At 35.2% G+C, this 26,481-nt stretch overlaps 1 protein-coding gene across 5 annotated transcripts in view; it reads right to left on the reverse strand.

Annotated features, from left to right (window-relative positions):
* Nucleotides 1-26,481, reverse strand: part of HMGCLL1 (3-hydroxymethyl-3-methylglutaryl-CoA lyase like 1) — a 149,636-nt gene that overhangs the window by 100,385 nt on the left and 22,770 nt on the right. For 3 of the 5 annotated variants that reach the window (XR_001901853.3, XM_009205401.3, XM_017957959.2), the window contains 2 exons: nt 15,602-15,682; nt 15,269-15,376 (listed from right to left, as the gene is read on the reverse strand). Coding sequence is in view for 3 of the 5 variants with exons in the window: in XM_009205401.3 (XP_009203665.2) it covers nt 15,269-15,376; nt 15,602-15,682 (189 nt within the window). In the remaining 2 variants the exon portion in view is untranslated. Of the gene's footprint in view, nt 1-15,268; nt 15,377-15,601; nt 15,683-18,145; nt 18,227-21,019; nt 21,602-26,481 lie in introns of those variants that run through there. The other 2 variants (XM_021937395.1, XM_017957956.2) reach the window with 2 other exon arrangements.

A 26,481-nucleotide genomic window follows, 5' to 3' on the forward strand; every position in this document is an offset into this window, starting at 1 on the left:
CTTGGATCTGACATCCATGACCAATATACAACCAAGGAAAGCCTTATATTAAGGTTATCCTTACCCCAGCTGGAACTCTGTTATTGTCTCCTCACTACTGAGATTCCAGAATAATTTTCAGCTAAGGCCTTGAAGGTCTTGAGGACTCCAGACCCCTATTTTTTCTTAACAGCTCACCTCACTCTTATTGAAGTGCTCCCAGCTTGCCTTGGATGATAGCAAAATATTTGCAGCATTATGCCTGCTATTTCATGTCTCTGATCCTTTGCATTATTCCTTCCACCTAAAAATCATTTTCCCTTTTTTATTCAGTTAATTGATTTCATTTTTCCAATATTCAACTCAAAAATTTCTCTTACATGACATTCTCAATAACCAACTTGACTTAGATGTCTCTATATTTCCTAACTTGCTTTGTATATATCTATCATTGCTCTTATCATATTCTGTATAAATTTTGATTCATGCATCACTTTCCATTATTAAATCATTAGCTCTTTAAATACTTTGCATGAAATAAGATTTAATAAATGATTGTTGAATTGAACTGACATTTCTCTCCCTTTGTGTTAGCCCTTTATTCTAATTCGAATTCACATTTAATTCAATCCACTTTGAATTGTGATTTTTTCCCACTAATTCTTCTAAAATTTTATTGTTAATAATGATGGTAATAATGGTAAAATCACATTTACTTTATGCTGAGTTACATGTTAAACCTATAGGTATTTAATTCTTTATGTGGTATCTTTTTATACATTTTTAACAACCTAGTAAGAGACTCCTTTCCAAATTGCAATCACTTCAGGCCCATAAAATGCGGATTCACCTCTGAATAAAAATAAAATTAGGCTTTCCTTATTGAAGGAGGAGCAGAGGGCCTAGAGTTCACTGGTTTGGCCTCCCTCAAGCCAACCTTGTTGATTCCCAACCTTATTGAAGTCTAACATCAACAGAACTACATCATGATATTAGAAACAAAGATCACCCAGTTAGTGAGTGCAAAAGCCGGGCAGGAACCCAAGTCTATCTGACTGCAAAGCATGTTCTCTACACCTCCTTGATAAACATATCTTTCATATCTTCTATCTTCTATATCGTCCATATCTTCTATCTTCTATATCTTCATCTTAGTCACTGCTAAAGATTGCGTGTATCAGAATATCAAAGGCAGAGCTCCTAGAGAGAACTTACCTTCAGGCTGAACAGTTTTGCAGCATATTTTATCATCTAGCCCACTATCTCTCAAATTGAATCTGTCAACAGCATTATTTGAGGTACTTTTTAAAAATACAGATTTCTTGGTCATATTGGTACAGATTCTGAATCTGTTCTCCTGCCAGATCCAGGAATCTATAATTACCAAAACTTCTCAGGAGATGTTAGAAATCAACAAGTTTGGGGATCAAAAAGGTTGGCTTGAAGGGGGCCAAATTAGCACATTCTAGGCCTTCTGACCCTACTTCAATAAAGGAAGACTAATTATATTTTTATTCAGAGTTGAATCCCAATTTTGTGGCCTTGAACCTAAAGTGACTGCAATTTAGGAGGGAGCCTCCTTAAGAAAAAGAACACAAAAATAACGATTGAACCTTTCATAAAAACTTATAACGGATGATCACATTGATAAGACCTCTCCTACAGTCTGGAAGGGACCTCAACAAATCTTTTATGGTAACTTTCTTGTCTATATCATATATTGAAGTTCTACACAAAGTTTTACCCATGACAAAAAGAAAAGTTTCACTGATAAATACTAACATTTGGAAAATACCAGTTTTGGTAAAATTTCATATCTTGCTCAGAGCAATATCAACAAGATAGTCAAGGATATTTTTGAAATACTCCAGAAATACTATCAGCAAACAAGTGAGGTTAGTTTGGTATGTCTTATTATTGGTACATCCATAAGATTTCCGAGTACATCTCATGTTCATAAATGCTCTGTTTAATCAACTATCCTAAATTTTGCTAGGAAACAGACTTAAACTCATGGACTTATAAGCCCCCATTTTTCCTTCTCTCTAATATAGATTGCTAAATAATTTTTTAAAAATATTTCTGAAGGATTCTTTGCTTTCTTTGCCCTACCGCCAGTTCTATCACCCAGGACAATATTCATTTCTCTTCAAAATGAGTGGATAATATCAGAAGCTATTTGTCTACAATCTCCAGTAGCTGGATTAGACATAACTGATGGTATTACTTTCTGCATGCAGGCATACAACAGGAAAGAAACATAGAGCATGCAATTTCTTCAACACATGCCATCGATTACTACAAAAATGTAAATAATGTGGTTTCAGACCCTATAACTCAAAACTCAATTTGAGCAGTAACTCCTCTTAAAGGCAATACATTCGTAAATTCAGTAATGAGAAAAAATGAGACTAGAGCTCTTCCTGACAACCCTGGGTGAAAACGCTCTAGCCAGCTATGAATAGCACTGTAGCATGGGTACAGTAACCGAGTCTCATTCACAGACTCCTTGTACAAACCCCATATATCTTAGCCTCAGTAGCACAGAGGAAATCTTGGTCTGCTTGAAGAAGTAAGACAGTTTTAATAAATCACAGTCTTACAATAATAAACACAGGAAATCTCTGGAAAATTGAACATCCAGTTTTTTTTTTTTTTCTACCCAATACCCTGTCTTGGCTGCCAAAGCTAAAATAGACTGACACCATATTCACAAAACTTCTTAAGTCCAGAAGCCTTGAAACTAATTTGGTCTTGTGTATAATTTCCTGTACTTCTTTATTCAGCATTACCTTTGTGTACTAAGGACCTCTGTACTGCCCTCTATTGGATGAAATGCCTGCATGTATCAAGAGTGACCAAAATAAGAAGCATATGGCCAACACTCTTCTACTGTAAATGCAGGCAAGACATTTGAGTCATGATCCACTAATGTCTACAAGTATTCATTTCTTAAATTAATAAAATAGACCCAAGCTACCCAAATGGATCTGTGAGTTATAAACTGGGGGACCAATATTCCGGATAAAGAAACAAAAGTCATTTTATTCAATAGCATTTCCTAGTTTCCTAAGATAAACATAATAAATATGGATTAGTTATTCTTTGTTCAGGTCAATGCCTTTTGTGACCACCCTCCTGGTCTTCCCGTGTCAAAACAATCATGTTCCCAACATCATTCTGAAGTAGGGCAAGAAGTCTCAAAGCTCCCAGTATAATTTTCTTTCCACTCAACTGTGCTGCCTCTCATATATCATGTCTTTATGTATGATAATAACACTGTCAAAGTTGTTATTTCCCATGCATGAAAGCAGAAGTGATTTTTGAAATACTATATCTAATTGTAGTTACTGTATACAGACTGTAAACGAAGTTTCCCTTCTATACTTACACTTCTTTCTGTAACCCAACTTGCCCAGAGTGGAGGGTAGGCCTGGATTGTTGGAAGGAGACTAACTCACTGGTAATAAGACACTGGCAATAAGTAATAAGACACTGGCCGCGGAGAAAAGGGTCTTATTACCGCAACAAGCAATGCCATCACTGCAAATTTGTGGTTTGGCCATCATATGGATCCGGAGATCTCTGTTTTGATATAAGACAGAACTTTAAAAACACTGGCCAGAGTACTTGATGACAAACTGTTTAACATACCCTGGTTACTAAGTTCTATTTTATAACTCATTTACAGATATTCACTTGATTTTAAAACACCATTTATATGAGTTTGAATTTTTTTTTATTAATTTTGTTCCAATTATCTATTTTAACTTTACACTTACCATATTAGATATATATTATGGTTATTGATAGCAACTACTTATTATTCAACATTTGGGTCCAACAAAGAACTCAATGCAGTTTTGAATAGAGACATAATAAAAGCAATAAATGGGTGAGTGAATAAATGGAAACAATCCAAGGCATAGAGAGATGAAAATGCTTTGCCAAATCATATCACAAATGAGTAAGAGTCAGGTCTCAGATACTGTATTGCTCCACCAGAAAGCATAGGTTAAACAGACAGAAAAAGTGATAAAAACCTCAGGAAACCTGAAATCTGGAGGATCTGGCAGGGGGTCGGCGGGGGGCACGGATGACTATATTTGGGCTACTCAGAAATGTATTTCTTACTATGTATTATAAGCAGAATTCAGTATAAGATAAGATGCATCCACCTTGACTAATAATAGTGTTAAATTTATAAATAGATTACACATTATAGCAGTATAAGAAGGTCTGAAGTAAGTAGTATTAGTGCTATAAGGTTATTAGCATGAATTTGCTTCAACAAGTTGATATTTCAAAGTTCTTAATTATAACCTATAAGCTTTTGCAATGACAAATTTAAATTTGTCCAAGACATTTATAAAATATATAGCATTCTTCAAAATATATCTTATATATTAACAAAGAAAATACCCAATATCCATAGATGTTACAAAATATTCTACTATTCTAAAAATTATAATCCTGATCAGTGTTGATTTGATAGGTCAAATGTTCAAGATAAGTTTGGATAAAATTTTTAAAAGCAAAATAAAATCAGATATTTTATGAAATATGGTTTTGATTTACAAGCATACACTAAATAAAAAACGTATATTCTTTTACTTTTATCAAATGTAAAACAAGTGAAACATTTGCATATATATGTTTCGCTAATGTGTAGGTTTTGACATGTAAAATCCATTGTCTAATGTGATATTCGGGATACAATATTACTTTTGGCATTCATGTTTATCTTTCTAAGTCTCTATGTTTACTACATAGAACTTAGTTCTAGAGAACTTTCCAGCAATTTAATCATCAGATAATATTAGATCAATCTGTGTGTATCTAAAAATTAGAAAAGTCACTTTATTTTTATTTTTAAAACTTATTCAAATGACAACTCTTTATGAACACCAGCCAAAACATATGTCTTTAAAACTCATTATCTTAATCATTTAAAAATAACTGCTATGATATGTTTCATTTTAAGTGCTCAAGGATACATGGATAATGTATTCTTCAAAATAAGTACTCCTAGAACATATTCAAACTGGGCTATCCGGACCATGCTTAACATCTTAATGCTTTAAAGTTTAAACCAGGTTTTGAGTAATGGATGTGAATCTCCAAGTGAGCAAGTTGTACTATGGCATGATGGAAATAAGTATTACTAAATACTTTCATTCCCTCTAGTCTAGTCCCTAGGGCATACTCTGCATTTCCCAAAGTGGATTGCAGTTAGGTGGCTTAGGAGTCATATCAATGAAATGAGTTTGCACTAAAATAATATCAAAACTGTTTATCAACAGGCTAATCAGAGTAATGCAAAACAAACAAACAAACAAACAAACAAAACCACTAAAGAGTCAGAATCAAGTCTTCCTGAGCCAACTGGACCTCTGCTTGGGTTTTAAACAATTACATACAGACCTTTCAAATGTCAGTGCATGCATATAGTTCTACAAGACCAAATTTTAAGATACTTTTAGTCAGATACAAAAGTGAAATTTTAATGTGACCAAAACAGTTTTGAAAGGTTTTTTTTTTCTCTTTCTCATGGAAAAACTTATTTATAAATTGACAAACATGATGAACTCAATACAGCTGAATAAAAGATGAGGTGAAGCAGTGGTACCCAACCCCCAGTCCACAGACCGGTACTGGTCTGTGGCTGGTTAGGAATGGGGCCACACAGCAGAAGGTGAGCAGCAGGAGAGAAAGTGAAGTTTCATCTGTATTTATAGCCACTCCCCATCACTCGCATTACCTCCTGAGCTCCACCTCCAGTCAGATCAGCAGCTGCATTAGATTTTCATAGCAGTGCAAACCCTATTGTGAACTGCATGCAAGGGATCTAGGTTGTTCACTCATGAGAATCTAATGCCTGATGATCTGTCACTGTCTTTCATCAGCCCCATATCGGACTGTCTAGTTGCAGGAAAACAAGCTCAGGGCGCCTACTGATTCTACATTATAGTGAGTTGTATAATTATTTCATTATATATTATAATGTAATAATAATAGAAACAAGATATAGTAAATGTAATGTACTTGAATCCTCCGGAAACTAACCCTCACTTCCCATTTGTGGAAAAATTGTCTTCCACAAAACCAGTCCTTTGTGCTAAAAAGGCTGGGGACCTCTGAAGTAGAGTATTTTATTTTAATATTATGTTTTGGTTATTTTTATAAATCTAAGAACAAAGAAAACCCAACTTGTTAGTCAAAGTGTAATTGAAGAAATTATCAGCCTATTGAAAAGCAGTACATGCTGAGCATAATCTTGCAGTATAATATTTTTTAGACTAGTGGGGGTAAAAAGACCAAAAAAACTTGAATTATATGTTCTGCTTGAAAATATAACAATATTAAACAATAAAATTGCTGACATGATTGCTTTCATTATAAGCTTTGCTTTTTCTTAGGATATAGCTGTGGAACTACATCCCAGCTAGAATCGAAGTTGTTGAATGCTGGGTAATACCAAACAAAGTTAACAACAAATATTTTCACCTATTTTATTGCAGATTAACCTTTAAAAAAGTTCAAAGAGAAAAAATAATAGTGGCAGGGCATGGTGACTCATGCCTATAATCCCAGCACTTTGGGAGGCCAAGGTGGGTAGATTATGAGGTCAGAAGTTCGAGACTAGCCTGGCCAAGATGCTGAAACCTCATCTCTAACAAAAATACAAAAATTAGCCAGTCGCAGTGGCGGGTGCCTGTAATCCCAGCTACTTGAGAGGCTGAGGCAGAAGAATCGCTTAAACCCGGGAGTTGGAGGTTGCAGTGAGCTGAGATCGCACTACTGTACTCTAGCCTGGGCAATAGAGCAAGACTCCATCTCAAAAAAAAAAAAAAAAAAAAAAAAAAAACCTTCCACCATCTCAAGGAAAAAAATGTTTACATTTCCATATTCTTTTCTGAGTGAGACAAAGGGTGTTTTAAACATTTACAAATATGTTTTGGGCAATTGTTTCCCCTATGTGGTAACAGTAGCAATAACATAATTGTACAGTGGAACAGCTTTAAAGTATTGCATTTTGAGTTAATCCCTACTTAAATACACAGAAATTGATTAGCAGCCCCACCTCGTGACCACAGGAATTCAGGAATTTATATCATCACTATTTGTAAAGATAGAGTAAATAATACCACTACTACATAAGTAACACTTGTATAGAACATAAATCAAATATACTGCTACATTATAAAGAGTGTCTAGTATAGTATTCAAAATATTCATTATTATTTTAGTATCCAAAATATGTGCTATTATTATATTATTTTCATTCAATAAGACAAAAGTTTGCAAATTTAGAGAAACATTTAACACAGCAAGTTAAAATAATTCAGGGTATTTGTGCAAACTAAAGAGCAACAAAAATCTAATTGTTACTTTTCATTTCTAAAGTACATTGATATTTTACTCTGAAAAGAGATCCTCCTGGTGTGTATTATTTCAAAAGTAAATAGGTATTCATAAATAATTTAACATACAGAACTGAAGGATGTGTGTATGCCAGACATGTCATAGAAGTTAAAACAGACTCTGAAAAGGTGTCAGTACAGAGTTAGGACTTTGATGAACAGGTCTGGACATAAAAAAACACAGCTTCAGAAAGGCATGGACATAATTTCATTCTACATTAAGACAGTGATTTGTGTGGTTGTGTATGCTCACTGTTTTCAACACCTCATAATCTCATTTAGAGCAAAACAAATTAATTTTATAAAGGGAGTGGATAGGAGTGAGGTATGTATTGGTAGCCATGACAGTACTAAAATAGGTATTTTTTTTAATTTGGGAGTTTTTTGTTTAGCTATCAACTGTACTTATTATTTAACTATTAGTAAGAAAAACATATAATTAAGTTAATTATTAGGCCAGTTTTAAAAACATAAAAGTGGCAGATTAGAATAAGGCCTCAGTGATATTTCCCCTCCCACTTGCTCTTCCAGAATGCTGTGACCCAATATAAAGGTGAGGTCTGTCCCCTCCTTTTGAAACTCTGTAGGCTTTGTAACTACTTCAACTAATAGATTATGAAAAAGTAATGCTATAAAATTTACAAGGCTTGGTTATAAAAGCCATACCACATTTGGCTACCCCTTAAGACACTCATCTTTGGAGCTCTGAGCCATTTATGTTAGGTTAAAGCTGCTATGCTGTGATAAAGTCCAAACTAGCCCCTGCAGAAGACTACAAGGAGAGGCTTTGAGAACACAGGAAGAGAGAGGTGGACAGCAAGCCTACAGCTGTCCCAGCCCCCTGCCCTTGCTGTTCCAGCTCTGACCACTGTCTATGTCACTTAGTACCTAAGAAACCTCTAGCTAGAGATACTCAATTGAGTCATTACTGAATTCTTCATACACAAATACCATAAGCAAAACAAATGTTGTTATTGTTTTAAGCCATTAAATTTTAAGATTATTTGGTGTGCAGGCAATCAGAAGAACCAACACAAATTTACTAGCATTCAAGGATATGTGGCAATTACACATATTTGAATATATACATTTGCACAAACACATGAAATATTTCCCACAAGCTGCATAGTCAGTGAAAACACGTTAGACCGATTGAAGCAATGCAGAGTCTATGGTTCATGCCATTTAAGTATGGGGAAAAAATGAGGTGGCAAATAGTGTATGCTTGTTTTCTATTTTCTTGAAGTGCTAACATATTTTATTTATGTGGTTCTAGCTCTCAGAGCACAATTTTACCTACATATAACCTTCAATGACCATTTGAGATCATTTACTAAAGAACTAAGTATCTTCATTCCTTCTCTGAGACCAAACATTGGACAAACAGCAATTATTTGTTATATAGGAAATTCAATGTGTTTATATAAGTTGAAAAACAAAACGAGCCTTATATATTTAGAAACAGAAAATGAACCATGACAACTCTTACAAGGGAGCAACACTAGTGTGCATACCTGCTCTATGAATTCAGGAGAAAAGACAAGAATATGAAGACTTCACCAATAAACATTTTCAGTGATTTTAATCGGTGGATTCCTAAGGATAACTGTATAATTAAATAGATCTACTTCTGTCATAAAAACATGTGGAAGACCCACAGTTGCTGAGTAGATCATCAATTAAGTGAGAGCTGGGTCATAATATGGTTTTGACCTGCATGCCAGCATCTTAGTGTGCAGGAGAAAATAGTGTTCTATGCACAGAATTGAGTATTTTAAGTCAGGCTCATTTGGAGAGAATTTGGTTTAAGTCTCCCTCTCTCTTTCAATCTACATTCTCCTCTCCTCCACCTATCTGGGTAAAGGACGCCTATGGCACCAGGGTATAAGAATTGTGGTCCTGGTAAATTTCACCAGGAACCTCTTTGGGAAGGTGACAGAGGCCAACTCATCTGGGCAATAATGGATGAGTCTTACTCTGGAAACTTCCCCAAATGTAAAGTTTTTCCGAATGAACTATGCCTTATAAGCAAGCAATTTGGGGGCTCTCTGCCTCCTTTCTTTCTCACTCTCTCTCTTTCAGCCCTTTCGTGCACCCTCACATACACCTCCTCAAAATTACCTCCTTCTTTGACTCTTCTCCACACCCACCTTCCTCAAAAAGAAAAGAGTTAGGAGGAGACATCAGGACAGGACTCGGTAGCAGAAGGTATAGCCTCCTGCATCTCATCAACGTAAATCTGAATTTTAAACTTCAATCCAGTAAATGTGTCTTCAGTGCTAATAAAGAGCTACTTGTATCACACACCGAAAGGAGAGCAGGGGTAAGTTCACTCGTTCTATCTTGCTAATATTGTGCTTAGGCCATATTTGTGAGTTTTAGAGTGACTTGAAAATAATTATTAGTCTTTTACATACATTTCCTTCCACTTTTATAAAGAAAAACTGTTTTTATTCCCTGGTGTTGAGACTTGTGACCCATCTATTCCAACAGTTAAAAAATAGCTAATGAGGGAGCAAATATTTTTAAACTAAGCCTTTGCCTATGGCATACATAAATGTACAATGTTATGTATACTTAATGTATTTTTATTTTTAAATAAGTGATACCCATTTAAGTCACTTGTGAATAAAATATTTACAATCAAATTGCTAAATTGAAGATGAATGTGAAACTCTAGTTCACTTTTTTAAAAGATTATTGTATTTACAATTTAAATAGCTTACTACTAACAGCCACATTCCAAAGTTGCAATAAACTTCATCTATTTTTATAAACATGTTTTCTTTCTGCTGCTATTGTTCATTCCATGTGAGTGAAGGGCTATCTGGACTCATTTCAAATGTTCTTATATTTCATGTCACTCTAAGGAAAGCTTTTTCCAGATAAGTTGTAAAGAACATGTATTTTTTAATGACAGGTATTTTATCATCTCTAGCCATTCAGGTTATAGGTGTGGGATCCTGTTTTATATGGCACCCTGCTACTGTGGAACTCTTATTTTAGCCGTTTGAGTTAGAAAGGCTTTGCCAAACAAAACAGTAGGAGGGAAACTGTAAAAAGGCTTTAAAATCCTAAAAAAAGAAATAAGTGATCAAGCAGCAATCTAAACATAAAGTAGAGGACTATTCCCATGACCTACGTTTGAGGAAAAAAATATAAGATGCAGAGAATTAATAGAATACCAATTTAGATCCACACACATTGTCCTTAAAAGTAGAAATTATTTCAACCAATATATATGTAAGCCGGTGTACTAAAATTATTGTCAAAAATCTCAGATGTTAGGTTAGACAAGTCTGACCTCAAAATTTTTTTTCTAAAATAAGAGAGTAATATAAAAATTCAAAAGAGAAATTTTAAAATGATCTGCTCAGACAAGCTTCCTGAAATCTAAAATCAAATTGCAAAAATAGAATATCCTCAATATTTGCCTTTGACAAATATTTAATGTGTTATATAGTAAGTGACTGATACAACTTTGGAAGATAAATTTCATCTCTGTCTTGGATTCAGGCACATTGATCTTTTACAAGTATGTGATTGATTTAAACCACTTAAAAATTGGAATGTATATAACTAGATGAGTATTAAAGTAGAATATATAACATAGTCTTTAGTATTTGAAAGGCAAAATATCTTCAATTATTCAACTTGGGCTCAACTCAATATTGTAAGTATACACATACTTCAATCTTCAGAATAAAGGCTAGTCATCAGAAAAGGCTCGTATGAACCCCTTGTATGAACTTGTATGAACCCCTTGTATGAACTTGTATGAACCCCAAGAACTGTCTGTCAGTTTGTCTGCTAGTCAGGCATTCCCTTAAATAACAGTAGTGAGCACTGGTCAGGAGTCAGGTGCTCTGGACTGTGGGCATTCACACTCAGGGACCATTTACGTGCCTTAAAATCTCCAACATTCCAGTATTGCAGGCATCGCTGCTGGGATTTCCAAGGTTTAGAGAGGTTAAGTCACTTATTCAAGTTCAAGGCAGAATGTGAACAGGGACACAGTTTTAGAAGCACTTCCTGTCACCACAGCTGTACTCAAAAGCTATGTGGGGGAATTCAGTCGCTTATTCAATAATACTTTGAGCCTAGGAAGAGTTCATTAAATTTCAGTAGGTTAAGCCCTAAATTCAACTCGGGAACAAACCTAGAATAAATCATATCATTTTATAGTTCCATCATATGTATCTACTTAATGTGAGGTCAGAAGGCATTTTCCAATTACTTCTCACAAAGGGACTGCCTTTTTTTTTCTTCTGTCCATCTTTTCTCTTAACTAGCTATGCAAGAAGTATAGCCTTCTGAAAAGGATTTCCACCTTATCCTTCTAAATTTCACTGGGTATGTCCTAAGTCAGTTTTTAAAAATCTATCATCAATTTCCACTCTTGCATAATACTAGAATGTGGCCACGAACATTACTATAGGAAAGACTATTTTGTAGGCAGCTTTATAACACCACTGGGGAAACAAAAAGGAATTTTGAAGAGGGCTAGCAACATTTAGTACCTGAAATATAACTTTGGTTGGTCAATATTCATCAAATAATATTAGCAAAATCTATTCTCTTTCCTAACACTAATTCTAAAGTTATACAAGCCTATTCAGTTTCTCTCCAGCAATCATCAAATATGTGAAATTAGCAAAGACTGTATTAAAGACAGAAGTAACTTTATGAAGATATAAATATAATAAAAATGTCTAGAACTCCCTTAAAATTAATGGTGGCTAGTGAAATAATAGCTAGCATTTTACAAATTGACAATTTCAAGGAAATATAACTAGCCTAGTCAAACTAGTAGTGTTTTCCTAAAAAATAATTTTGTGACCTTCATTACACAGGACCAAATACATGAACAAAGTCAGAATCAGTTGCCCATACCAGAGAATTGAAAGTAATATGGTATTGTTCTCTCAGACTGATTGATTTATTTTTATTTTACAGTTATTTATTGAGCACTTACTTACCATGTACTAAGAAATAGGTATACAGTGATAAGCAGAAGATAAAAGATACATGATCACTACTTTTATAATATTTATGGTATAGGTAGTGGCTAATCAAAACAAAATACACACATACACACACACACACACACACACACAGAGTAAACAGTGACAATGGGATAGAGAAAATTAGTTTCTTTTGAGGATAAATAAAAGTAACTCTCTGTGAAAGGTGACATATTGCTACTACTCTTAATCCTATTGTGGCTTCTGTTACTTCAAATGTAATACAATTAAAAAGCCTTTAATGTTTTAAGCCTTTTTATCTAATTGAGTTCCAACTGCAGAGAAATGCAGAAATACAGATATACATAAGCAAGTATAGGTAAAGTGCTATATGGACAGAGGCAGGACATGTAAATAGAGGACAAGAAACAGTTTAGTTTAGCAGTAGCTTCCACAAAGTAATACAGTTAACGCTAAGAAGGAAAAAAAATGGGCCAGGAATAGACAGTCTTGAATACCCAATCAAATTTCCAGGCTTTGTCAATTCTAAGTTCATTAAAGAACTTAGAATGTGACTTTTTGGCCTAAAGACAGAAATGTCATTTGACCTACCAATCCCATCACTGGGTATATACCCAAAGAAATATAAATAATTGTATCATAAAGACACATGCATGTAAATGTTAATTGCAGCACTATTCACAATAGTAAAGATGTGTAATCAGTCCAAATGCCCGTAAATGGGAGACTGTATAAAGATAACGTAGTACATATATACTGTGGGATACTATGCAGCCATAAAAAGAATGAGGTCATGTCCTTTGCAGGGATATGGATGAAGCTGGAGGCCGTTATCGAACATATTATCTAGCACATTAACTAACACAGGAACAGAAAACCAAATACTGCATGTTCTCACATACAAGTGGGAGGTAAATGATGAGGACACATGGACACATAGAGGGGAACAACACACACTGGAGCCTATCGAAGAGTTGAAGGTGGGAGGAGGAGAGGATAAGGAAAAATAACTAAAGGATACTAGGCTTAAGACCTAAGTGATGAAATAATCTGTACAACAAAATCCCATGACAGATGTTTGTTTACCTGAGTAACAAACCTGCACTTGCAACCCAGAAGTGAAAGAAAGAAAGAAGGAAGAAAAGAAAAGAAAAGAAAAGAAAAGAAAAGAAAAGAAAGAAAGAAGGAGAAGGAGGAGGCGGAGGAGGAGGAAAGGAAGGAGGAAAGGAAGGGAGGGAGGAAGGAAGGAAGGAAGGAAGGAAGGAAGGAAGGAAGGAAGGAAGGAAGGAAAGAAGGAAGGAAGGGAGGAAGGAAGGGACTGTGAAAGCTGATAATTCTGGAAGATTATTTTACAAGGAAAGTATAACGAATGGAGAAACAGTGCTTATAAATACCATTTAAGCGACTACTGCAATGATTATTTAATGAGGGTCTGGATCACTAACATATCAATGGGACTGAAAAGAAGACACAAGTATAGGCCATATTGAAGAAGAAGACATTTCATACATCAGTAACTGTTATGGACTGAATGTTTGCACCTCCTCAAAATTCATATGTTGAAATCCTAACCTGTAATGTGATGGTATTAAAAGGAAGGGTCTTTGGGAGACAACTAGGTGATGGGAGTGGAGCCCTCATAAATGGCATTAGTAACATGATAAGGAGAGACATGGGTGTGCTCCCTGTCTCTGCTCTCCACCATATGAAGATAGAATGAGAAGATGGCCATCTGCAAATAAGGAAGTAGGTGTTTACCAGACACCGGATCTGCCAGCACCTAAATGTTGGACTTCCCAGCCTCCATAACTGTGAGAAATAATTCTCCTGCTGTTTAAGTCACACAGTCTATGCTATTCTGTTACAGTATCCCTAACTGAATACGACAGTAACAGGATACAAAGTCAGCTCTTAAAATCCAGGATTTTGAAGGAAAGAGTTGCACTCCTGGCATAAAGCAGGATGGACAACAAATTTGATTTTGTGACTGTTGGTGTTGGAAAGAGAGCCAAAGAAAAGAAGATAGGCAGAGAAAAGCACTGAAAACAGAATCTTAGGGGAACCTTCAACTAAGAGGTCATGAAAGATGTCAGAGATGACAGAGAAAGAGCAATTGGGGAAATAACTGATTCATTAGAATAGAGAATAATGGAAACCAAGGAAATGATATCAGGAGTAGTCAGTGAAACCAAGTGCTGTGGAGAAATTAAGGGATCCAAGGACTGAGAACAGACACTGGAATAGGAAGAGAGAGTGTTTCACTGGTGCTGATTTTCAAAGATCAGAGTCAAGTCTCAGAAGTGATGACTGCTGCCATATGCCTGAAAACCCTAGAAAAAGCTCTCTCATCTTGTCATCTTTCAAGGCAAAATTCCAGATGACTTTCTGCTTTATCTTCAATGATGTATTTGATGATGTATCCCTCTAGCAAATACAAGTGTCAAAAAAAGTAAAGTAAAAGGAGTACGTGTCTCCATTTCTCACTCTTTAATATGGGATTCTAGAAGGAAGCTATCAGGCTACTTATCATCATTTGCCTCTAACAGACAAAATGACTAATGCATTTGGAGATGTTCAGATTATTTAGAAAGTCAGCCATAAAATGATAAAGAGAGGGCAGACCCCCTAAAATGCTATTTAACAGCCTTGTCCCCTATTCATTATATTGAACCATACTCACACAGGCTTAGTATAAAGTTCTAAGTAACTTTTAGGACTTCATCAAAGGGTTTTTATTTAATCATAAAACAGTCCACAAGCTAATATTTTGTAAGAATATGAAAAATTAGTAATGATATCAAGTTAATATCACAGTATTTACCAAATAATTTTTGGTGAGGTTGAATTAGGATCTAATTAAGAAATTGTGGGTTTACATACCTGTGGTACCCATCTGGAAGACACAAAGCTAGTCACTTCTATTACAGACAAGCCAGTTTGGGAAAGTCGATTGATAAATTCAATTTTTATATCTGTAGGAACTATAACCTATGAAAACAAAAAATATTTTATAAGTAAATTATATAGGGTCTACCGAAGCACAAATAGAAAATTACTTCCTAAGTCAAAGTGAGTATTATTTGTAATTTATACATTCAAGTAGCAATTGAGAAAAGATATATAATCGTGTAACATGTGAAATCCACGTAAATCTTTACAATCTTAAATCTATTAATATTTAGACAGCATTTGAAGTAAATGATATAAAACTACCTTTTCATTCTGCAATCCATCCCTAGGCCCAACTTCTACTATTTTAACAAACTCAGGGAGTCCAGATAACTGGGATGTTTCCTGAAATGCAAAACGTAAGAACAAGAAAACATAACTTTTAGATTGCTACACTTGCTTATTTGAAAAGTTAAACAACTGCACTTTGTTATACTCTTACCCTAGAGAATTAAAATAGTGAAAAATCAATAAAATGATATGAAAATGCACTGTTTATATTACTGGCAACATGAAGTATTTTTTCCTTATAACCAAATGATATTTAGTCTAGTTATGATTAAAATTCAAAAGATTAATTTATAAAATATAATTGAAGAATAATTGATTTACTCAGGACCTAAAGAGCAAATCTGTTGGGTGAGTCTGTGTATGACGATAAACTAACTACTGTTAGAGTTCATTTAAAAATTACATCTTGGCCAGGCACGGTGGCTCATGCCTGTAATCCCAGCACATTGGGAGACTGAGGTGGGCAGATCATGAGGTCAGGAGTTTGGGACCAGCCTGGCCAACATAGTGTAACCCTGTCTCTACTAAAAATACAATAAATTAACTGGGGAAGATGGCAGGCACCTATAATCCCAGCTATTTGGGAGACTGAGGCAGAAGAGTCACTTGAACCCAGGGGGCAGAGGTTGCAGTGAACTGAGGTTGCACCATTGCACTCTAGCCCAGGCAACAGTGCGAAACTCCGTCTCAAAAAAAAAAAAAAAATTTATATATATATATATACACACACACATAGAAAGATAGATTTAGATAGATAGATAGATAGATAGATAGATAGATAGATAGATAGATAGATATTTACATCTTAATTTCTCTTAATTACATCTTAAGCTGGGCGCAGTGGCTCACGCCTGTAATCCCAGCATTTTGGAAGGCCAAGGCATATGGATTGCTTGAGCCCAGGAGTTTGAGACCAGCCTGGGCAATATAGTCAAATCTCATCTCTCTTTTAAAAATATATATATATACAAAAATTAGCCAGGCATGGTGGTGGTGTATCCTGTAGTCCCAGCTACTCTACTTGAGAGTCTGAGGTGGGAAGATTACTTGAGTCCAAGAGATCAAGGCTGCAGTGAGCAGTGATTGTGCCACTGCATTCCAGCCTGGGTGACACAATAAGACCCTGTCTAAATAAATAAATAAATAAATACCTCTTTAAGTTAAAAGACTACTTCTACTTCCATGAAGAGGTATACAGGATGCCACCCTCTATACTTTGAACTTGAACATGAATTTGATTTTGGGAATTGGGCCCAGAAAACTGAGGCTAGAAAAGACAATGTGCTGCTTACTTTTTCTCTAGGTCACACAGCACAGTTACCACCTAAGTGTTGCTCCCTGAAAGACAGACCCACCCCTAGTGCAACCTATACCACAATAACCCGCTGGGAGCAGCCTAGCTCCAGCCAAATGTAGCAACCCCTTGTTCTACCTTTTGCTAAAATCTGAGATGGTAAATGGTCTGGTTTCTGAAACCTCTGCCCCTACACTAGGTACTATGGATCTAGTTTAGAAGATATATTTGCCTTCTAAATATGCCCATTTAGAAGGCTGTTATTTAAAACAGGGGGAAAATGAAAGAGCCTTTGAAATTGTATATTGCAGCTAAAGTCAGAAGCATACTCCATCTTTTCAGACTGTACCAACATAATCTCTTGGTACCTCTGAGCCAAGTTAAGTTTGGGTAACCCATCATCAAATTCTTTAAGTGGATAGTTGACAGAATCAGCCAGGAACCACAGAATCTGTACTTCAGAGGTTTTTGTTTGCTTGTTTTTGTCTTTTATCAGGAATGATGAATCCAAGCCAACCAGTTTATATTGTCACACTCTGTCCTTGTAAAAATTACAGCATATATGGGCAAAGTGGCTGTTTTGAATGCAGAACCAAATTCAAGTCTGTGGAACAAAAAATATTAAAAGGCCATTTTTAGGGCCCAGAGCTGTTACAGGTTTTATCAGCATTCTGAGCTCTCAGCAAGAGAATCTAAATGGTCCCCTTTACAATGTTTACAGACCACTCTCCACAATTTCCATGAAATTAGTCAATTCAATAAGCAAAAAAAGCAATCTAGAAGAAAAAGAATTTTCTTTTCTGCATTTTCTGTGCAGGTTGTGATGCATGAAGTTAACTTGAGAGAGTGGAAGGATGAGAGGAAGGCCTGGGGTTCCTCAGCTTTAGACTCCATTTGGATGACAAAATGAAATCATGCCTAATTTACAAAGTGTCTATAATTTCAACTGAACAATAAATAAAAGGTATGACATGGGAAGGTGAATAAGAAAAGCTCACTCCTCCTTCTTCTTATTTCTAGTCTTCAGTTGGCAGGAATGAAACAAAAACAAAACTAGGCAATCTTAAGCCATATGGTCTTATTAGCACTGATTGTTTCTTGAAACTGCATTTCAACAACAGTTAGCTTGGCACATACATGGAAGAAGAGTTCTCTTTTCCTCAATGACAATAATTTGCCAAAAAAGAAAAACAAAGGTACATAATGTTTTTTAAGGTACTAACCATATGCCTCCCAAATACAGTTGAAGAACTGAAGACCTTTCTTTGCATCAATGTGTGTAGCTGGCATTATTAACAAGTAATCTGAATAAATTAAATTACAGATCATTAACAATTATGGCCATTTCAATCAAAGCAGAATATGTGTTCACTTGATATTGTTTTTGAATCTAATGTTACTATTTAATCTTTCGAGGCTATCTGAATTAAGCCAGTGACAGAAGTGACAGAAGAAATCATCCAATGTGATCAACAAGTAATTATTGAGCACAGTCCATATGTCATGCATTGGGCTGGGGCTGGGATATGCCAAAGTAGAACCAGTAATAAACAGTCCAATTATATGTAAGAAGAAAGTAAGGAACAACATGTAGTGGGGAATATCTGGGGAGAGGTATGTTCTGGTGAGGAGATAATTAGCTTATTTTTGAATTATTGAATTCTACATGCTTGTATAACATTTAGTTGGATTTGCCTACTAGGCATTGTTTGTGCATATCTAAGCTCATTAGAAAAAAAAAAGTCAATACAGAGATAGTAATGCTTAGGAAGAGACTAAAGATCACTAAGAGAGGGCTCTCAAATCACACATAGTCAACACGTATGAAAGACAACCCATTTAAAAATGAGAAACTAGAGGAGGACCAGGTAACACCAGCACATGCAGTGGGTCACACTGCAGGAGCTGCACTTGGGGAACCTCAGAATTTCATAATGGGCTGTAGGCATACATGCCCTTTACCTTAGAGGGAGATACTATTTCTCTTTCTATGGCTGTTTGCTAGACAAACATTCTTGAAAACATATTCTCAAAGAAAGGCAATCAGTGCCTTGCTAATAAAACATGCAGATATGCCAGGGTTCCATAAAAATTGTTTCTCAATAATATTATCACCTCCATTAATACCCAATTATTTTCTTCAACAAAATTCTTATTGATTATCCGAGATTCAATTTGTCATCTACTCAAGAGACTTCTGGCTTCCCCAGATGGAATTAAGTTATTTTATTTCTATATTTTCATAACATTTTGTAGAAGGCTATTTTAAAGCATGTCTATGAGTACTTATTTGCTTGCCTGTTTCTCCTTTTTTAAAACCCTCAGAGTTATCAAAATGGATACATAATAGGCACTTGGTTTATGTTTATTAAATGAATGACTAAATGAATGAATAAACTCACACCTAAAATTTAGACAAGTAAAATTGACCTTTCTTTTAGCTAACACATGCTAAGTAACATTATTATAGTTATTGGGTATAGGAGGTGAATCATTCAGCAAAAACTCCTGCCCATGACTAGCTTACAGTTTAGTGCTATAGAGATCTGGAAGCAACAGTGAGGCAGGGATGGGAAGGGACACTTTTCTTACACACTGAATATATGAAAATTAACCAATCACTTGTAAGTTACAAGGAATTGTGTTGTGTTTTAATGTAGTCTGGAGAAGTTAGAAATGTACTCCTTAAACAGGCCAATAGTCTAAAATTTATTTTTATAGCATTTAACATCCTACGTTACAGAGCTCAGTGTATCCTGTTTAATGTGCAGTATAGTATATGATACTAGCGAAAAAAACAAAAGATGTTTTATCCAGAGTGAATGTTTCAAAAGGCTATGTTTTATGGCTGAGTGTATGCCCACGTTTGGCATCAGATTTCTAATGGTTCACTTTCATGGAGTAACAACAAAAGAAACACTATCTTGAATTTATGTTACTTTACTTTTCCAAAGAACTTTTCTATCAATGTTTCATCTGTGAAGCAACTCTGTGAGGTAGGCAGACCTGAAAGAGAGATTAAATGACTTCCTAAGTTTACCCAACTAAGCTCCCTGGCTCTTATTCTAGTTTTCTTTAGGTTAAGATTAAATACTTCACCAACTATTGAGTTATGGTTGAAGAAAATAATAATGAATCATTCTTTTATACAGAACATAAGTAATGTGCTTCACTCACATTTTTCAATCTTACATAAAATTAAATGGAAGGCATATTTTGATGGAGATTTCTCTGAAATCTTTAGAGTGTGTGTGGGTGTATGACAGTGTGTGTAGGCTTGTGTGTGTAACATACACATTTCTCAGCAGTAATAATGGATGACTTCTATATATGCAATCAACCCTTCTAATGGTGATAGATATGATTGCTTATTAGTCACCCTGAAAGGACTGCTTTTTTTCCCTAGGAAAATAACATCATCTATAGTAGAAATTTCTGGACAGATTTGCTTATGTTTCATGCACTTCATTTCCTGAGGAGTATTATTTTGTGTAAATAAGGTCTTTATGAATATTGAAATATTCTGTTTCATAGCCAGTATTCCCAAGAACTGCTATGATGTTCCAATCAAATGTCCCCATTACACAGATGAGAGGGCTGAATCTGGAAATTGTGTGACTTTCTTTCGAAATTAAATTAGGCTTTCTAAGGGGGCATTAGAGATCGGCTTTTCCAAGAGAATCTGTTTTTGTTGTCTCATTTGAAATATGCACATGGTGCATTTTGTAGTAATGTTAAACTCTCCACATTCTGCTATTTGTTGCTTCTTAATCAAATACAGTGAGAAACACAAACTATTATCAGTTATATAGCAGATATCCATAGAAACATGGGTCCTCCAGAGCGATCAAAAGACATTTCTCTTCCTGGGTATCTCTCTAGAATGGAAGGCTGACTCAACAAAGCTGACAGTGAAACCGTTCTTTCAGAATACCTATGTGCCATTGTTGATTCACAGGCAATTTTGGCAGTTTAATAAGAATTTATTTGTAACCATATGAAAATAAGTTTGTAATGTACTATTATGTCATCTAAGACTCAATCAACAACATGTTTTAATTTACTAAATCAAAAAGTAAAGGAAGGTATCTGCTTACTGTTTAGCAGTATTTGGACAGCCAGAAGAGAAGTGGAGAGTTGTGCTGTACTTGGTTTTCAACAGTCTTCAGTAAAAAGCTTTAGAAGAGATTAAAAACAAGCTCTAGAAATGACAAAAGCCCTCTCTGTATATGTATACTAATATGAACTCTTGGAACTCAATGGAAAATCAGTGCAGGGTATCAGTGTAGACATACAGCATAACTAAATACAAATTTCTTCTGGAAATATATACATTTCATGAACACTTGAATCAATCAAGAGTAGTTACAAAAAAGCAAAAGAAAATTACACAAGGGGCATTTGCCACATATGACAGACTGAAATGTAGTAGAAAGATGGACAAGATTATCTAAAATTGTTTATTCAAATTTTTAAAATGAGGTTTTTAGCATATTTACCATATCTGTTCACTTACTAGTCAAATAAATTCCATTTTTTAAAAAGTAGCTTGAGCAATAAATGCATGCAGGTGTTTAATATTCATCAATTAATTATTGTTTTAATATAAAACAACTATATTATTGAAAAAACAAACTATGAAAGATGAAAATAGAAAATATAAGTAGATTAAAATAGATGATATTAAGTAGATTAGAGAATATTAAATAATAGAGAAAATGGAGAATATTAAGTTTATAAAACATGGATAGTAATAAAATAATAGAAAAAACAAAAATGAGACAAAGTACATGTAAAAAGAAAAAATCAAAGAAATCAAGAATAGGAATTTTAATGCAGGAATTTAATAAAGCATTAAAATAATTCAAAACAGAAAAACTATGAATTGACAGAGCATGAGATGCTGTGAACATAATAATGCTTCTTTAAATGGTGGCTGTTATTTACATTATTTAGTTTTAATAAATAAAATTATTTATTATTGTATTCATGGCAGCTTAACATTGAAATAAAATAAACTGAAAAATAGCCAACATGACCTATAGGTATTTCATTACAATTACAATCATTATTGCTACATTGAAGGTTTAGATAGTAATAAACGTGTTACTTTGAAAATCAAAAGGAAATGTTTGACTTCAAATATTTTATATAGAAAATTTCCTCTCCTTAGTGTCTTCACCAACAAAATTTGTTTGATCTCACATTCTCCCATCTTGCAGTCAGTCCCAACATTTATTTTGAAAACTACTAAAATTGTTTTTGCCTTTTGCAAATACAGGTGTGTGTGTGTGTGTGTGTGTGTGTGTCTGTATGTCTGTGTGTATTTGGTAAAGCTTAATTTTCTGGGCTAAAATTGTGATATGCCAAGTTTCCTCATGCTAATATTTTCTGGGATGATACATTTCTGAAAATAGTGGTTTATAATAGAAAAAAAACTATTCATATTAAGCCGGTTATACCAGCAGCATGTCCTGATAGCCACAAAGTTGAAGGAAACTATTAAAATGCATAAATTGTCAGAGTTTTCAAGTTCAAACTCCTAAGATGGTACAGCAGTGTTAGCTGAGGACAGTTGGTTTAATATTTGGCTATGAAGACATAATTCATCATTCTAAATAGTTATTTAAATTGGGGCTGTTATTATTATTTACAAAAAGCAATTAAATTTCTTTACATAATTTTTGGTTACGCCATGTTGGTTATATAATAATGACAAGTTGGGAAATCACATCAGTGACGTGTTATAAGTTTTTGACTTTGTAATGCACTCTATTAAGCAGTCATCCACACAGTCATCAACCCAAATCCATTCAAACTTCAAATAAATTTTTCAGATATTAATGAAGCTTTCATCAAAATACAGCTTTATGTAATGTTTCCTTTCTGATTGGCAAAACCAAAAATGAGTATTTGCATGATTACGGACACACAACAAAAATTCTCAGAAACCAACAATCTTTAGTCCCTTATACTTCTTGATATGTAAACAGTGTTTTATATTTGTTGGAGCCAAATTATTGAGTGATAAAGGTGGCAGAAGGGGTTGAGAGAAATGTTACCATATCCTAGTGAAGTTAGGTGAAATCTATACCTTTGGACATTTTTATTTATATGATTAATAGACTATAGTGGATGTTGTGACATGCTGCTCAGGTATGCCTAGGACAGAGGAATTCTCAGAAACTAAAGTTTCGGCAGCTGATGGCATTTCACTGAGCCCCTTTTCTGTAACTGCCCTCAGCTACAGCACCACTTTATTCAAGGTCATGTGCCCATCCTAACTGGAAGGGCCATACCAGCTCCTGGGATCCCTGTGTAACTGACTGAAGCCTCTGTTGTGACTACATCATAGTTCAACTTCTTCTTCACCTAGTTTTATATCCTTTACTTCCCCACAGTTATTGAATCCAAAGGCAATAACATTCTGCAAACAAATCCTTGTCCAGGAGACTGTTCCCAGGGAACCAGACCTAAGAAAATTAGTGCCAGGAGTGAGCTGAGGAAGTGGTCTCTAAAATGGGATTTGGGAGCTACATCAGTTGCTGGTTAATTTTCAGTTAGTTCATATTCTTCGAAGTAGGTGGGATATTGCTACTCCCTGGTAACCAGCAGCAGTCTAATTGTTAAAATATTTGCTAGTTCTCATTCAGGACAATTTTGCACCCCAAGGGACATCTGGCAATGTCTGGAGAAATTGTTGGTGGTCAAAATTGCTGGGCACTGCTGGCATCTAGTAGGGTAAAAATCTTACAATGCACAAGACAGGACTCCACAACAAAGAAGACATCCAAAATCCATAGTGTTAAGGTTAAGCCATCCTGACCTATACAATACAAATTAATGAAGGATATAGTTCATCAATTAGTTTTGGTTAGCTACTTCAATGTAAAAGTCAGGATCCCTTGCCTAGTCTATATATCTTAGCCAATTTTCAGATGAAAAAAAAAAAAAACACAACATGACTGAAGAAGCAGCCAGATGTTTATGATGAGGACCTTGTAATACTAAGAGAACTATATAAAGTAATTCATATAATCTTTCCCCAAAGAGATCTATAGCCATTCATTTGAGTAAATTTACACTGGGTAAAGAAGAATACCAAAAATTTCAGATTCTTGGATACAAGGTTCAATTTGACAATGATATTTGGAGACCCAAAGTATCATTATATCCCCCTTGTTAAAATGAGAAATACAAGGGCCACATAATAAGTGGAGTCCTGGGTCCTTATTCCCTGTGGTTATTTCTCAGTCCCTGAGTATATAATTGGAAACAACATATTTAGTATTAGGAACAGCCCTTACTGCTTATTGGTTCCTTGACTTGTAATGTAGGAGCTACTGTAACAATGAAGGGCAAGTAGGAGCTTCTGAAATCTCTCCCTCCTCTCCTTCAGATGAAATAGTAAAAAAAAGAAAAAGAAGAGGAAGGGGAAGTAGGGAGAGGAGAAGAAGAAAGCATATTAGGAGAAACAGCAGAGATTATTACCATCCTCAAGCATCCTAAGAAAGTAAAAGATATAGGGGTGATGGCCTCATCATGAACCCCCTCTAATCACCAGTACAGCCTCTACCCAAACCAGAAAGATGTTATGATTTTAGGGGATGACACTAAACTACCATAAAGTAAACCCCAATTATAGCTTCTGTGACAGTTGCAGTATTTTTGCAAAAGCAAATTAACACTGCCTTATTTAAATTATATGCAGCCTCCAGTGGATGAATGCTTTATTTTCTATACCTGAAAGAAAAAACAGCATTAAAATTCCAATTTGCTTGGGAGAGAAAACAATGGATTTTATAGAATTCTCTCATTGCTCTATTCACTCACCTATTGTCTGTCATATTTCAAAGGGACCTGAAATAGCTGGACATTCTGCAGAACATCACATTGATCCACTCTATCAAGACTAGTTAATCAAAGTTCTAACTATATGAAAGGAAACTCAATTAAAATGAATTAATAAATCATAAAAGTAATTTAAGGGGCCTTTTAAAAAATGCAGGGATCCAAAAACACACACACACACACAGAAGAAAAATGATTGCTGAATACTCATTACAGAATCTAAAGTGCCAAATAGACAAACCTATAGTGATCTATCTCTGTAGGGCATATACATGTAGTGTAGAGACTTAAAATCCTAAACATGAATGCTACCAGTCCTCCATTTCAGACTCAGAGCAGACAAGAGTAATTCAATATGGCAGTTTTTCACAATGAGTACAGGTGCATCTTCTAGGCCTTCTCAGTAGAACTAACTACACCAGTATCTGCTATCCAGGTAGAAACTACTACCTAAATTCAGGTATCTACCACCAATGATTGACTCTATTCTGCAAGAAAAAAATCAATTTTCCATCCCTGGTATAATGAAAAATTCTATTACCACTCTGTACTTCATTTATTCATCTATAAAAAAGGGAGGTTACAATAGCTAAAAAGAGTTGTGGCAAAGTCACACACAGTGCTATATGTATATATGTGATGACCGTTATACAAATAATAGGTGCAGAAAATTATTTTTGTTCATTTATTCATCCACTTACTACTGACTGGACATTTAACATGTGTAAGACCCTGTGCTAGAACTTGGTCAAAGAAAGCCTATTTGGATACAGAGATTAATTTTGAAGGAGATACCTTAGTTAAAATATTCCTAAAATAAAGCGTTAGTTTATTTAGCAGCTTTGTTTCCAATAGCTCTACTGAAGCAAATCTTAGATAGGTTTGAAAAATGATGTTACGGGCTGGGTGTGGTGGCTCACACCTGTAATCCCAACAATTTGGGAGGCCAAGGCGGGCAGATCACCTGAGGTCAAGAGTTCGAGACCAGCCTGGTTAACACGGTGAAACCCCATTTCTACTAAAAATACAAAAAATTAGCCGGTCGTGGTGGTGCATGTCTGTAATCCCAGCTACTCAGGAGGCTTAGGCAGGAGAATCAATTGAATCTGGGAGGAGGAGGTTGCAGTGAGCCGAGATCGCGCCATTGCACTCCAGCCTGGACAACAAGAGCGAAACTCCATCTCTCTTTCTGTCTCTTTCTTTCTGTGTCTCTCTGTCTCTCTCTTTATATATACACATATATGTGTGTATGTATATATATGTGTGTGTGTATATATACACATATGTGTGTGCGTGCATATACACATATATACATATATACACACACACACACGCACATATATATATGTAATTAGCCGAGTGTGGTGGTGCATGCCTATAATCCCAGCTACTCGGGAGGCTGAGGCAGGAGAATCGCTTGAACCCAGAAGGCGGAAGTTGTGGTGAGTCTAAATCAGGCCACCGCACTCCAGCCTGGGTGACAGAGGGAGACTCCATCTCAAAAGAAAAAGAAAACAAAACATGATGGTATAGCAGGGCATCCAGAGTGGTGATGAAAAACTCTAGAGACAAACAACCTGACTCTACCATGCACTGATGAAAAAACACAAGAAAATAATTTAGTCTTCCTCACTCTCCTCTGTTAAAAGTGGGAATCATAATAGCACTTAGCCCACAAGTCTGTTTTAAGGATTAAATGAGAATGTGT

The sequence above is a fragment of the Papio anubis genome, chromosome 6 (genome assembly GCF_008728515.1).
Source record: "Papio anubis isolate 15944 chromosome 6, Panubis1.0, whole genome shotgun sequence".
Taxonomy (NCBI): Eukaryota; Metazoa; Chordata; class Mammalia; order Primates; family Cercopithecidae; genus Papio; species Papio anubis.